General features: G+C 34.3%; 1 protein-coding gene across 3 annotated transcripts; it reads left to right on the top strand.

The window, feature by feature from the left end:
- The first annotated feature begins 7,360 nt into the window (after positions 1-7,360).
- Positions 7,361-12,686, top strand: LOC105116871 (transducin beta-like protein 3). Of its 3 annotated transcripts, none has more exons than XR_840621.1 (6): positions 7,361-7,390; positions 7,798-7,932; positions 8,131-8,630; positions 11,702-12,155; positions 12,240-12,486; positions 12,563-12,686. XR_840621.1 is itself a non-coding variant. In XM_011014369.1 (6 exons), exons 2-6 carry the CDS (start codon positions 7,822-7,824, stop codon positions 12,567-12,569), a joined length of 471 nt encoding a protein of 156 aa, XP_011012671.1. In that variant the 5' UTR covers positions 7,361-7,390; positions 7,798-7,821; the 3' UTR covers positions 12,570-12,686. The 3 variants fall into 3 exon arrangements, 2 of the variants coding, with proteins under 2 accessions (XP_011012671.1, XP_011012670.1); XM_011014369.1 differs by having other exon boundaries at positions 8,131-8,249; positions 11,999-12,155; positions 12,240-12,316; XM_011014368.1 differs by having other exon boundaries at positions 8,131-8,249; positions 11,999-12,155.
- Positions 12,687-14,975: the final 2,289 nt, after the last annotated feature.

Raw genomic sequence — 14,975 nt, 5'->3', positions numbered from 1 at the left:
AGTGTATGGGGGAGGCAGTCTTAGGTTAATAAGAGGTGTGCCAATATAAAACAATTGGTTAATAAGGGCCAACCACAACTCATACTCCCAAACATACAACCCTAGTTGGAGAACTCACCCAAATTTCAATTGGAAGAGTGAGAACAACAATGCACAAACTTCACAACCACCGTTTCAAGCACACCACAATTTTCAAAATTCTTATGGATATGCACCTCCTTATGCTCCACCTTCTAGAAGAAATCTTGAGGAAACATTGCATGCATTCATTGAAAAGCAAGAGACAATCAATACTCAACTTGCTCAAAAGATGACAAATTTTAAAGATACTCTTGCAAAATTAACATCTACTCTCAGTTTCCAAGAGAAAGGTAAGTTTCCATCTTAACCACAACAAAATCCCAAGGGGCAATACAATGCAAATGCAAGTAGTTCCGGAAGCCAATACATGGATCAAGTCAAATCAGTCACTACTCTGCGTTGTGGCAAGGTTATTGAAAAACCCTCTCTTGAACCTTATGAGAAAGATGATGAGTCAATCTTTGAGGGTAAGGAAGGGGTTGAATCTGAAAATTGCAAAGAAACGACTGATTCACCGCCAGCACTTCCATTTCCTCAAGTCATGACCAAACAAAGGAAAGTCAATCACAACTCTTAAATTTTTGAAATTTTCAAATAGGTAAGGATCGATTGCTAGATGGACTTGTAATACACAATGTCGTTATTTAGGAATGGTATCTATAAACCGTGAAGATAAAATACAATTCATTAAGGATGGCTTGAGTAAGGAGTCTTTAGATAATCTTCTATTGACTCTTGAGACACATCCTAGTGGAGACGTGCATCGTGCAATTCATGATTTATGGCCACTATTTCATAAAGAACGTGATCGACTTAGTCTTGGGAATCTGACTAAAAAAGGCCCTGTTCGCCAGCTTTTAAGAAAACTGGATGGGAAGCCTATCCCCGACCCATAGAGGGCGTTTAAGCCGTTCTTGGACGTAAAACCAAGGGAAGATGTGAGCCACAATCACAACTACCTGTACATACACATGCTTTTTCAAAAGTAAATAAATAAATAAATAAAGAGAGAGAGAGAGAGAGAGAGAGAGTCTGAGACTCCAGCTGGCCTACATATAGGTGTTATGATTGCCTTTCTAATTTCTCATCTATAAAACCCTCTCTTCCTTCATTTCATTTCTACTCAACCCATACATTCAACAAATACAGAAGTGTGTAGAAATGGCATCTTAGTAACCATTATTAACAAGGTCTATTATAATACTTCTTGAAATATTCAGGTTTACAAACTCTCGCATTGTTATCACTTAATTCTGCTCATATACTTATTCAACATGTATTCTTAAACCTTAATTTACACACACACACTTTAACATATGATTGTGGGTTGCATATTGGATTATTACATTATTTATGTTCTTTTGTTAAAGGTAACAACTAAGGGAAAGGGATTGTATATAATTAAGAGAAAAAAACATGAAAAAAAAATAAAAAAGAAAAAAAAAATGATGATAATAAAAATGTAGATAAGTTTGGTTTCGTAGCTTCCCTAACCTAAGCAATTAAGCCCAAAGGGGTGTTTTAACACCTAATACCCTAAACTCAACTGACTTGGGAGCTATTGGCCCAACACTTGTTACATGGGTTGAGGAGAAAAGCTTAAGGGAATCAAACATTGCACTATCTACATATCAGTATCTGCGACCCGAGTTACTAAGCTTGTAGGGGTGTCTTAACACCTAATGCCCTAAGACCAACTGGTCTGGGAGTCATTAGCTGAAAGCTCGTTACATGGGTTAAAGATGCATGCTGTTTTTAAATTATATGTATATATATTTAAAAAAAAAGACAAAAATAATAATCTCATCCCAAGGAAGTTAACCTTAAACATCAGAACAAAAATTTTGTTTTCTTCCAAGAAAAGCCCCATAATTATATGTTGATACATTGAGCACAAAAGAAAGGTTTATGAATATCTTGTTAAGAGGTATTGAGCAGATATATAAATTTCATGAGAGTTTGTTTATCTGGATAGATTAATGGAAGTTAAATGATGAATACCTTGCTTTGTGGAATTTGCAAATTGTTTTTCTATTTTAACGCTTTGATTACTAGGGACTACTAATAAGCTGGTTGGGGGGTGTGATTAGTACTTAAAAGTGCATTTTTTTATCATGGTTTTATATCATCATTTTGCACTTGAAGTATCAATAACTCCTTAACTAAAGCATGTTTTATAATAATATATATAATAATATAGCATACCTTTAATTTGTGGTAAATGTTCATTTTAAATGCAGGCCTATCACATAAATAAAAGGATTGATTGATGACTTTAAGAACTTAAATTGCAAGGATAAAGAGATGGCCAAACTTAGAAAAGAGATGTACCTTTAATTATGTCAAGGTGAAAAAGTTTCACTAATGGTGTTAAGATAAGTATAATATAAACTCAATATGGACTTCAATGCTTATATCCTAAACAACTTGCTATTAACATGTCTTATCATTTTTATCTTATTAATTATTAATACCTTGCTTGTTAAATAGTTAATCTAGATTTGTGTTGTATAACACTTGGTACATCAAATACTTGTTCCTTCATAGTTTTCGGCTGGCATCCTTATTATGAGAGGAATTTGATTTGTTGTCAACATAAGTTAGCATCATGAATACTTGATAAAATTTATAAGTATAGTGTTACGTAAATAAGATGATTAATATAATCATGTTGATAATTTATAAAGAGTTTATACTTTACTCATCTCTAATACTATTAGTGTATCCTTTAACCTTGACATTTGTTTTTATCATTATATAATTTTCACACTAATCTTACATCTCAAAGTCCTTTAGCAACAACAAAGAAGCCGAATCTGTCTTCCAGCCCGAGCACTGTTCATGTATAGTTTTTCCTCCTGATATGGCCGAAGAAGATAATCAATCACTTCATAATTAGAATAATGAGAATAATCATGTTAGAACACTTAGAAACCACATGAATCCCAGAAGAACAAGTGCACCATCATGTATAGTTTTTCCTCCTGATGCATCTCATTTTAATTTTAAGCCATACATTATTCAACTTTTACCTTCTTTTCATGGCTTAGATTTAGAAAATCTATACTTGCATTTAAGAAAATTTGAGGAGGTTTGTGACACTTATAATGACTCAAATTGTAGTATGAACATCATTAGGTTAAAGCTTTTTTCTTTTTCATTAAAAGATAAAGCTAAAACATGGCTACAAAATTTAAGACCAGGATCCATTCGTGCTTGGGAAAAAATGCAATAACAGTTTTTAAAGAAATTTTTCCCATCTCACACAACAAGCTTTTTCAAAAGACAAATCACCACTTTCACTAAAAAACTAAAAGAAATATTTTAACAATGTTGGGATAGGTATCGAGACTTGCTTAATACTTACCCTCATCATGGTTTTGAATTATGGAGATTAGTTTCATATTTTTATGAAGGGTTAACACCTATAGATAGGCAAATGGTTGAATTGATGTGCAATGAAACTTTTGAAGATAAAGACCCTGATGAAGCAATGCAGTACATAGACTTGCTAGATGAAAATGCTCAAAATTAGGACATCGCAGGTACTTATGAGGCACCAAGTAAAACTCAACCTTATACATCTAGTGGAGGTATGTACAACGTTAAGGAAGATCATGATCTCCAAGCCAAGTTTGCATCTTTAGCTAAAAAAGTCAAAGCATTAGAGTTAAAAAAAAGTTGTCAATTAAAATCTATTCAAGACATTGTGTGTCAAATATGTGAAATCAATAAACATTCAACCAATAACTGTCAAACTTTGTCTTCTTTTAAGGAATGTCTCCATGAACAAGCCTATACTTTAAACAATTTTCAAAGACCCAATCATAACCGATACTTGCAAACATACAACCCTAATTGAAAAAATCACCCAAAATTTAGTTTGAAGAGTGATAACAATAATGCACAAACTTCATAACCACCATTTCAAGCACATCATAATTTTCAAAATTCTCATGGATATGCACCTCCTTATGCTGTACCTCTTAGAAGAAATCTTAAGGAGACATTGCATGCATTCATTGAAAAGTAAGAAACAATCAATACTCAACTTGCTCAAAGCGTGACAGATTTTAAAGATACTCTTGCAAAATTGACATATGCTCTCAGTTTCTAAGAGAAAGGTAAGTTTCCATCTCAATCACAATAAAATTCCAAGGGGCAATATAATGCAAATGCAAGTAGTTTTGGAAGTCAACATATGGATCAAGTCAAATCAGTTACTACTCTTCGCAGTGGTAAAGTTATTGAAAAACCCACTATTAAACCTTGTAAGAAAGATGATGAGTTAATCTTTGAGGGTAAGGAAGGGGTTGAATCTAAAATTGCAAAGAAAAGACTAATTCCCCTCAGTACTTCCATTTCCTCATGTCATGACCAAACAAAGGAAAGTCAATCACAACTCTAAAATCTTTGAAACTTTTAAACAGGTAAGGATCAACATACCTTTGTTAGATGCTATTAAACAAGTTCCTTCTTATGTTAAATTTTTAAAAGATCTATGCACTGTGAAAAGGAAACTAGATGTGAAAAAGAAAGCATTTTTAGTCAAACAAGTAAGTGTCATTCTTCAGAACAATAATGCTTTGAAATATAAAGATCCTGGTTGTCCTACAATTTCTTGCTTTGTTGGAGAACATAAAATTGAAAGAGCTTTACTTCATCTTGGAGCTAGGTGAGTTAAAACCAACTTCTATAACTCTCTTACTTGCTGATAGATATATAAAAGTGGGTAAAGGAATAGTTGAAGATGTGTTAGTACAAGTCGATAAATTCATTTATCCTGTCGATTTTATTTTCTTGGACACACAACCTATTGACACATGTAATTCATTTCCTGTTATTTTAGGACGTCCATTTCTTGCAACTTCTAATGCATTAATTAATTGTAGGAATGGACACATAAAGCTATCTTTTGAAAACATGTCATTGGAGATGAAGATTTTCAATATTTGCAAACAACCAGGAGATGATAATGATTTATAGGAAGTAGATCTTATTGACAAAGTAGTTTATGATCAATTTGAATCTACCGTGTGTAAAACAGAGTTTAATGAATATAAAGATGTGCAAATGATTTATTCTCAAGAAGAAATCACAGATAAAAATGGCACAAAAAATATTGATGCAGATCTTTTATCAAGAGTGACAACAGATTTAACATCTGACATCACACCAATTGATGATTATTGTTGTTGTTGTTAGTATTATTATTATTATTATTACTACTACTACTACTATTAGTATTGTTCTTGTTGTTGTTGTTGTTATTGTTGTTGTTTATAATTCATACAATTAACCTCCCTGTGGTTCGACCTCGGTCTTGTCGGGTTATTTTTACTTCGACACTCCTATAATTGGGAGAAGATATCAATCTTTGGTCGTGTCATATATATATATATATATATATAAACAAAAAAAATCTCAACCCAAGAAAGTTAACCTTAAACATTATAACAAAAATTTTATTTTCCTCCAAGTAAAGCCCCATAAATATGTGTTAATATATTGAGCACAAAAAAAAGATTTATTAATATCTTGTTTCAGAGGTATAGAGCAGATATATAAATTTAATAAGGGTTTGTTTATCTAGATAGATTAATAAAAGTTGAATGATGAATACCTTAATTTATGGAATTTGCAAATTATTTTTCTATTTTAACACTTTGATTACTAGGGACTAGTAATAAACTAGTTGGGGGGTTTGATTAGTACTTAAAAGTGTATTTTTATCAGAATTTATATCATCATTTTGCACTTGAAGTATCAATAACTCCTTAACTAAAGCATGTTTTATAATAACATATCTAATAATATAATGTACCTTTAATTTATGGTAAATGTTCATCTTAAATGCATGCCTATTACATAAATAAAAGGATTGATTGATGAGTTTAAGTACTGAAATTGAAAGGACAAAGAGATGGTCAAACTTAGAAAAGAGATGCTGGTGCAATCCAAACCGGCACACTGTTTGATAATTGGGCATATCTGGAGATGTAGATCTCGGATTTAGGTTTATTTTATATGGATGGAAAGGTAAGACATAGGCCTACAACTTTCATGTGGAGGTTTGGTTTTAAAAAGGCTATTTTTAAGTCCAAATTATAGCAATAACGAAGAAGTTTGAATCTGTCCTACAGCCCAGACATTATTTAGTGTTTGGCCTATATAGAAGTCCAAATGTCCTCAATTTGTTTTTTTCCTAGAAAGTTGAGACAATTTTCTAGAACTTTTATGTTTTCAAGTGGTTCTAATAGTGACATTATTAATGACGTTTTGGGTAGATAAAAGAAGATAAGGATTGTCACCAAGTCAAGAGTTGGTCACCCACTTATCAATTAGTCATCAAATCAATAGTTTCTAATTTTGGCTTATAAAAGGAGGCATTTGCCATGCATTTAGGCATCTTGGTTTCCAGATCAAGATCATACTTTTGCTTTCTCTTTTTGTATTGCTTATGTTTTACTTTCATTAATATTAAGTTTATGTCTTTTATTTTCTTTCCTTTACTTAGTTAACTTTTATCTTATTTATGGTCTTATTTTGTTTATTTTTTTTTCTTTCATTATGTTTAGTTAAGTTTATTATGTCAAGGTGAAAAGGTTACACTAATGGTGTAAAAATAAGTATAGTGTAAACTCAACATATACCTTAATGTTTGATACTAACATCTTTTGTATTTGTTATCTTGTTCACTCTTTAATACTTCGCTTATTAAATGAGTAATCTAGATTTATGTTATATAACACTTGATATAATAAATGCTTGGGACTTTCATAGTACAAACCGTATGGAATAACCGACACTTGTACCATGAAAGGAATTTAATTTATTGTTAACATAAGTTATAATCATGAATGCCTAACAATATTTACAAGTATTAGCATTGTAATCATGTTAATAATTTATAATTTGATCGGAACCTACTTTGTTTATGGTTTTCAATTAAATAATAAGAGTTTATACTATACTTGTTTGACATACTATAAGTAAATCCTCTAACTTTGACATTTGTTGTTATCATTGTTTAATTCTTACATTGATCTTTCATCTCAAAGTTCTCATCAACTTCTTCTTCTTCTTCTTTTTCATTACTACTACTACTACTACTACTATTATTGTTGTTGTTGTATTATTGTTGTTTATAAGTTATATAATTATAATTTATATAATTAACCTCCCTGTAGTTCGACCCCGGTCATACCGGGTTATTTATTACTTTAATACTATTGCACTTGGAAGAAGACATCAATTTTTTAGTCGTGTTAAGAAAACATTTCTCGTTGTTGCTATAAATCTTGAATAGGTATTTTGCTACCTGATCATTTTATATGCTGATATCCAGAGAATAGCAATTAATGTAGTTTACTTGGGAGTATGGTTTGGTTGGTTCAAGTTGTATATAACATTTTGTAGTTAACAGCCACTGTATGCAGATGCTAAATACCTAGGATGATCACTGGTTAAGTTAATGGCCAGAAAGAAATACATGTCTCTTGATACATTGATCTTATAAGTATCTCTTGTATATTTCTCGTCCCACCCTCTCCTTTCCTTCAACATTCCCATGTCCATGAATCTGTCTGGTTTTTGATATTCTATGCATACTAAACTTGGTTAAATTAGAGTGCTTGTTTGTCTATGATGCTGTCAATTTGAAATTCTATTTTGAAGTGTTGGGTCCTAATATGTGTCTCAATTTGCACAATGCAGGTTCAAGTGTATGACTTGGAATATATGTCATGCTCCTATGTATTGGCAAGCCATACTGAAATTGTTTTGTGCCTCGACACCTGTGTATCAAGCTCAGGAAGGCAGTGTCTTGTAACTGGAAGTAAGGATAACAGTGTAAGTTTCTTACCCCTCAACAAAATGTTGTTGTAGATGACATGTTTGTAGTTTTCCCTTCACTTTGATTCATTAAAATAGTTGATAGGTATCTATTTAGGTGGTTGATCTTAACAACAACATGCTTGCTAATTATTAGGTGTAGTCTCTATTTTCATTTGAATTTAGGCTAAATATCTGATTCTGTTCTTTAAATAGGTAAGATTGTGGAATTCAGAGAGCATAAATTGCATTGGTATTGGCATGGGACACATGGGATGTATTGGAGCTGTTGCTTTTTCAAACAAGTGGAAGAATTTCTTTGTTAGTGGTAGTAGGTTAGCTCTTCCCCAGGCCATTCTATTGATTCAATTTTTGGATTTCACATGATGATGCAACAGTTCCACAATGAACCACTCTCTGGTGGCCCTATCGGAGAATGAGAAATTGTTATTGTTGAGAAATCATGTTACCCTATTTGATATGTATCTTTTTGTCTGAGAAATCAATCTAGTGTAATGATAGAGGTCTTGAGCCTCAGCCACATGTCACAACAGTCAGGCTTGAGTTTAAGGAACAACCATTTCATGTAAAAATACTGAAGGGTAGGGCTGTCTCCAACAGATCACCATTTCATTGGGACTTAAATGGATACTGGCCTTTTTTTTCTTTCTTTAGACTGATGCACATAGGAGTTCGGTTTGGTTCTCAATGTTGGCGTATTTGTCATTTTTTTTTTTAATGGGAACACAATTCAAGGGGTTGTCCAATGTATCAACTGTGTTGCAAGCTAAGAAAACTAAAACGGGAATTGAAACTTTTCAATATGACTCAATTCTCCAACATTTCAGATAGAGTCAAAGATGCGAAAGATGAAATGGATAAGGCTCAACAGGCTCTCCATACAGCACATGGGAATCCAACTTTGTGCATGCGAGAAAGGGATGCTGTACGTAACTACGCTTCTATTGTCAAGGCCGAAGAGAGTTTTTTCAAACAAAAGTCAAGGATACAGTGGCTTAGCTTGGGGGATCAGAATACTGGCTACTTTCACAAATCAGTAAATGGAAGACAGCATAGAAATAAACTTCTTTCACTTACAAAGGAGGATGGAGAGGTTGTCGAAGGACATGAGGCAGTTAAATCAGAAGTCATTGCGTACTTCCAGCGTGTGTTAAGAGTGGAACAGATGCCTAGGGTTCTGAATGAGGAAGAGATGGAATCGGCAATTAACTTGAAACTATCTTCAACGCAACAACATGTATTAGCACAAGATGTAACAAGGGAGGAGATTAAGCATGCTATGTTTAGTTTGAAGAACAACAAAGCCCCTGGTCCGGATGGATTTAACGCAGGTTTCTTCAAAAGAATGTGGCACATAGTTGGGGAGGATGTAATCAATGCTGTTAGCTCCTTCTTTCATACTCGGAGAATGCTTAAAGAAATGAATGCTACATCAATTTCCCTTATTCCTAAAGTTGCCAACCCTACGAGGTTGACAGATTTTCGTCCTATATCTTGCTGCAATACCGTGTACAAATGCATCGCTAAGATTCTAGCTGGGAGAATCACAGCTGTTTTGCCATCCTTAGTAGGTCCGTATCAGACTGCTTTTATCTCTGGACGAAGAATCAGCGACAACATTCTTTTGTCTCAGGAACTAATGAAAGGCTATCATAAATCTACGGGACCTGCCCGTTGTGCTATGAAAGTAGATCTGATGAAGGCTTATGACTCGGTTCGGTGGGATTTCGTTGACGCTATGTTAAGAAAAATGGGATTCCCTAGAACAGTCATTGATTGGATTATGGTTTGTGTTACATCATGTCAATTCTCTATCAACGTCAATGGTGAGCTTGCAGGTTATTTTCAAGGGGGGAGAGGGCTGAGACAAGGGGATCCACTTTCTCCATATTTGTTTGTCCTATGTATGGAAATCCTTTGGGGGCTATTCTGCAAGATGAGTGCCAACCAAAACTTCAAGTTCCACTGGAGATGCAAGAAGGACAACATTTCTCATCTTTGTTTTGCTGACGACTTGATGATTTTTAGCAAAGGAGATGTAAACTCAATTCGTATGATCAAAACTGTGCTCACAAAGTTTCAAGATCTATTAGGTCTGTATCCAAATCCAAATAAAAGTGACATTTTCTTAAGCGGTGTGTTAAATGCTGAGAGGGAAGAGATTATTCATGTTCTTGGGTTTGTAGAGGGGGAGCTCCCTATGAAATATTTGGGAGTGCCTCTTATCTCGTCCAGACTAAAGGCTGTTTATTGTAAGGGTCTCGTGGATCGAATCACCTCTAAAGTTCGACATTGGACTTGTAGAACACTCTCATATGCAGGACGAGTACAACTGATTAATTCAGTTTTATTTTCCATCCAGGTCTATTGGGCATCTCTCTTCCTCTTACTTGGGCAAGTCATAAAAAGTGTGGAGCAAATTATGAGATCCTTTCTTTGGTCAGGTTCAGATATGAGAACTACTGGGGCTAAAGTGGCTTGGGATCAGGTATGTCTTCCAAAAAAGGAGGGGGGGCTAGGAATAAAGAGGATAACAGAATGGAACAAGATTGCTTTGTTGAAACACATTTGGAACCTGTGCAATGACTCAGATGGCTCAATCTGGTCTACTTGGATCAGATGTAATCTATTGCGAGGTAGGAATTTCTGGACAATCAAGACGCCAGAGAATTGCTCTTGGGCATGGAGAAAGATTCTAAAGCTCAGATCCTTAGCATGGCCGAAGATGAAGTACACCATAGGGGATGGCAGGACAACTTCTCTATGGTTTGACAATTGGCATCCTCACAGCCCGCTCGCAGATTCTTACGGCGACAGATTCATCTATGATTCAGGTATGGAAAAGAACGCGAAGGTGAATATGTTGATTCATAACTCAGAATGGAAAATTCCTACCACTCACGCTATTGGATGGCACCCCATTGTAGAAGCTATTCCTTCCAATTCTAATCCTATGATAGGTCAAAATGATGAGATTGTTTGGCTGGATTCACCAAATCACAGATTCTCGATCAAAATAGCTTGGGAACAACTAAGATTTCATCATACGATGGTCGAATGGCATGACATTGTGTGGTTCAAGAATGCTGTTCCAAGACATTCGTTTCTTCTATGGGTGGCTGTCTAACAGAAACTCACAACTCAAGATAGACTTCATCGATTTGGTATACATGGTCCCAATAGATGCTCACTCTGTCTCCGCAACTACGAAGATCACAACCACTTGTTCTTTGAATGCTCCTATACTAAAGCGATCTGGTGGGATGTTTGTGACAGATGCAACATTCCAAGAATGACAAAAGGATGGGATGAATGGATTCGATGGGCCACTGTCACTTGGCATGGCAAAAGTTTTGTCAATTTTTCTCGTAAACTCAGTTTTGCAGCTACAGTGTATCATATCTGGCAAGAAAGGAATGCAAGGACCTTTGCTGGAATATCTAGAACTCAGAATTTGGTCTTTCATCAAATCGAATGTATCATCCGTGATAAGCTTGATTTGATGAGGAACATTCTACCAACAGATGAAAATAAAAGAATCCAACGAGCATGGAGGGTTAATAACATAGATTCTTCATTTGATATTTAGCTGGTTGTATTGGTTTCCCTAACGAATCAAGTTAGGTCTTGAGTTTTCAGTTCGGTGGCTAGCATGTAGCCATCTGTTGTTTTACGTTTCTGTTCTTATTGTAAATCTGGGGTATGCCCCTTATAATCTTTGTATCGTTTTCCTTTAATATATACGTCAACTTACCAAAAAAAAAAGTATTTGTCATTTTTCTTGTTTTCTTCCTTGCCTAAATTTCTCCATCTTCTTATTGTTTTACATGCACTGTTTGATTTAAACCAATCTGAGATTTTTCTTTTTTAAAACACTCATGCTGACATTTAGATTAACTCATAAATGACTGAATGTGACAATAACTCTATATGCTTTTCTGTTTTTTTTTTGGTAAGTATGAAACCAGTTTCATTATAGAATTGGATAATATCTCTCTTTTTCTTAGACCTGATAATATCTCTTATTTTGGATGTCATAAAATATCCCTATAACTTTGTTTAGCGATCGTACCATCAAGGTGTGGAGTACAGATGGTATCTCAGATGATGTTGACCAGCCTATAAATTTGAAAGCAAAAGCTGTGGTGGCAACCTATGACAAGGATATAAATTCTCTGGCTATTGCACCAAATGATACTTTAGTTTTTTGCGGTTCACAGGTTAGGAACCTTCAAACCATTGCTTCTCTACATGGTTTATATAACTTATTTCTGGTTAAATGATGAACGGTGATTTGTTTTCAGGACCGGACAACTTGTGTATGGAGGCTGCCAGATCTGGTATCTGTAGGTGTACTTAAAGGGCATAAAAGAGGAATATGGTCAGTAGAGTTTTCACCAGTTGATCAGTGTGTCATAACAGCATCTGGTGATAAAACAATGAAGATGTGGGCTATAGCAAATGGGCCATGCTTGAAAACATTTGAAGGGCACACATCAAGTGTGTTAAGAGCATCATTTTTTACTCGTGGCACTCAATTTGTTTCGTGTGGTATGAGATTTATCCTGCTTTAGGGTGTTTTTTTTTTTTAATCTTATTTTTAATCAGCTTGAATACATATTATTAGGTGCTGATTGTGTGGTAAAGCTGTGGACAGTCAAAACAAATGAATGCATTGATACATATGATCAACATGAGGACAAGGTAATGGATTAGTTTTTATTTTTTTGAACCAGTTGTCTCTCACTGAAGTTCTTGATACGATCCAAGCAAGGTCAAATTTGAATTTTGATGTAAAATGTGCAACTATCCAGTTTTACGGAAATAGTTATAATTCTCAATCCGACCGTTGGATCGAGCTGAAATTTTACATGGAGTCTCCTGAGATATTGTATTACCTTGGTTTAAAATTTCAGGTCAATCGGAGTTCAAGAAGGTATCTCAATATGGGTCAACAGAGGCTGTACGAATTTTGTTATTTACTTCCTTTTGACTTGTGGACTTCCTATTTGGCTAGGATTCTTTTCCTAAAGGGATGTGGCAACTTATTTTGGAAATATACTAATTCTACAAGGATGTTTAATGGGCTGCAACATAGTTTCCAAGTGTGGCAAGGATTCATAATTATTTCAGAATCCTTTTCTTACAAGGATTCCTTATTCAACCGAGCTACAAAAGGAAAGAAGACTTTAGAATACATTCTACCTTCAGATCAGATTTCCTAGTCTATTTGGGACTTCTTAATGGTGACAAATCTGATTCTAGCATATTTAGGATAGTAATTTTTAGATTTTTATATTTTTATTATTTTCTTCATAGTCTTTGGGTTATTATTACTTATTTGGGTCAATTGTAAGTGGACTACATATAAGTCCACCTAAGGGGGGTTCATTAGGGTTTCTTTTAAGTCTAAAATCACTATAAATAGAGGCATAACCAAACATGTAGAGGAAGACTATTCAGATTAATAAAACTTCTTGTTTGCCGCACTTTGTGTGTGTGTGTGTGTGTGTTGGTGAGATAATCTCCCTTCCATGGTTCTCTAATGAACTGAAAAACAACTTATCGAAGAACAACTGTCTTCGTGGCGTCATCCTTATACTTCTCGTTCGCGAATAAATATTCGTTGGGTGGGGGTCTTCCGTTTCCAATAGTGCTGGTGCCTAGGTACAAGTTATCTTTGTGTCACACTCCTATCAAACCTGATTTACTTGGCTTTCCGGGAATTGGCGTCTTTACGTGTGGGTTGCGTGACCATGTGATCACGAGGTTCGCATCAGATCTTGTTCATATTCCAATTGATGAGATGGGCTAGGAAGGTTGGTTAGCAAACTCAGCTAATTCATGATGAATCTCTTTTGCAAGAGTGCTTAAACCATTGCCACTTCGTCGTTATGTTTATAATAAATGAATTTCATTTATTGATTTATAAACATCCATGAACTCAGAAAAGAAAATGTATAGGAATAGGATTTTTTACAGAACAGCACTAGATTTACAATCACCTCTTTCCAAAACCATTCATTCTAGAACGCCAGATATGGGTCAAATATTGAACAGTGCTCGGGCTGGAAGACAGATTCAGACTTCTTTGTTGTTGCTATAATTTGGACTTGAAAATGGCCTTTTTAGATCTTAAACTCTATATGAAAGTTGTAGGCCTATGTCTTACCTTTCCATCCATATAAATTGGACCTAAATCTGAGATCTACAACGCTATATATGACCCAATTACAGAACAGTGTTTCGGTATGGACTGCACCAACATCTCTTTTCTAAGTTTGGTCATCTCTTTGCCTTTGCAATTTAAGTTCTTAAAGTCATCAATCAATCCTTTCATTTATGTGATAGGCCTGCATTTAAAATGAACATTTACCACAAATTAAAGGTATCTTATATTATTAGATATATTATTATAAAACATGATTTAGTTAAGGAGTTATTGATACTTCAAGTGCAAAATGATGATATAAAACCATGATAAAAATGCACTTTTAAGTATTAATCACACCCCCCAACCAGCTTATTACTAGTCCCTAGTAATCAAAGCGTTAGTTAAAATAGAAAAACAATTTGTAAATTCTACAAAGGAAGGTATTCATCATTTAACTTCCATTAATCTATCCAAATAAACAAACTCTCATTAAATTTATATATCTGCTCAATACCTCTTAACAAGATATTAATAAATCTTTTTTTTGTGCTCAATTAGTACTTAAAAGTGCATTTTTATCATGGTTTTATATCATCATTTTGCACTTGAAGTATTAATAACTCCTTAACTAAAGAATGTTTTATAATAATATATCTAATGATATAAGATACCTTTAATTTGTGGTAAATGTTCATTTTAAATGCAGGCCTATCACATAAATGAAAGGATTGATTGATGACTTTAAGAACTTAAATTGCAAGGATAAAGAGATGACCAAACTAAGAAAAGAGATGTCGGTGCAATCCAAACCGGAACACTGTTTGGTAATTGGGTCATATCTGGAGCTATAGATCTCAGATTTAGGTCTACTTTATATGGATGGAAA

The sequence above is a fragment of the Populus euphratica genome, unplaced genomic scaffold (genome assembly GCF_000495115.2).
Source record: "Populus euphratica unplaced genomic scaffold, PopEup_1.0 scaffold1083.1, whole genome shotgun sequence".
NCBI classification, from domain to species: Eukaryota; Viridiplantae; Streptophyta; class Magnoliopsida; order Malpighiales; family Salicaceae; genus Populus; species Populus euphratica.
The sequence above is the reverse complement of the archived record's forward strand: the minus strand, read 5'-3'. Positions and strand labels throughout refer to the sequence as shown.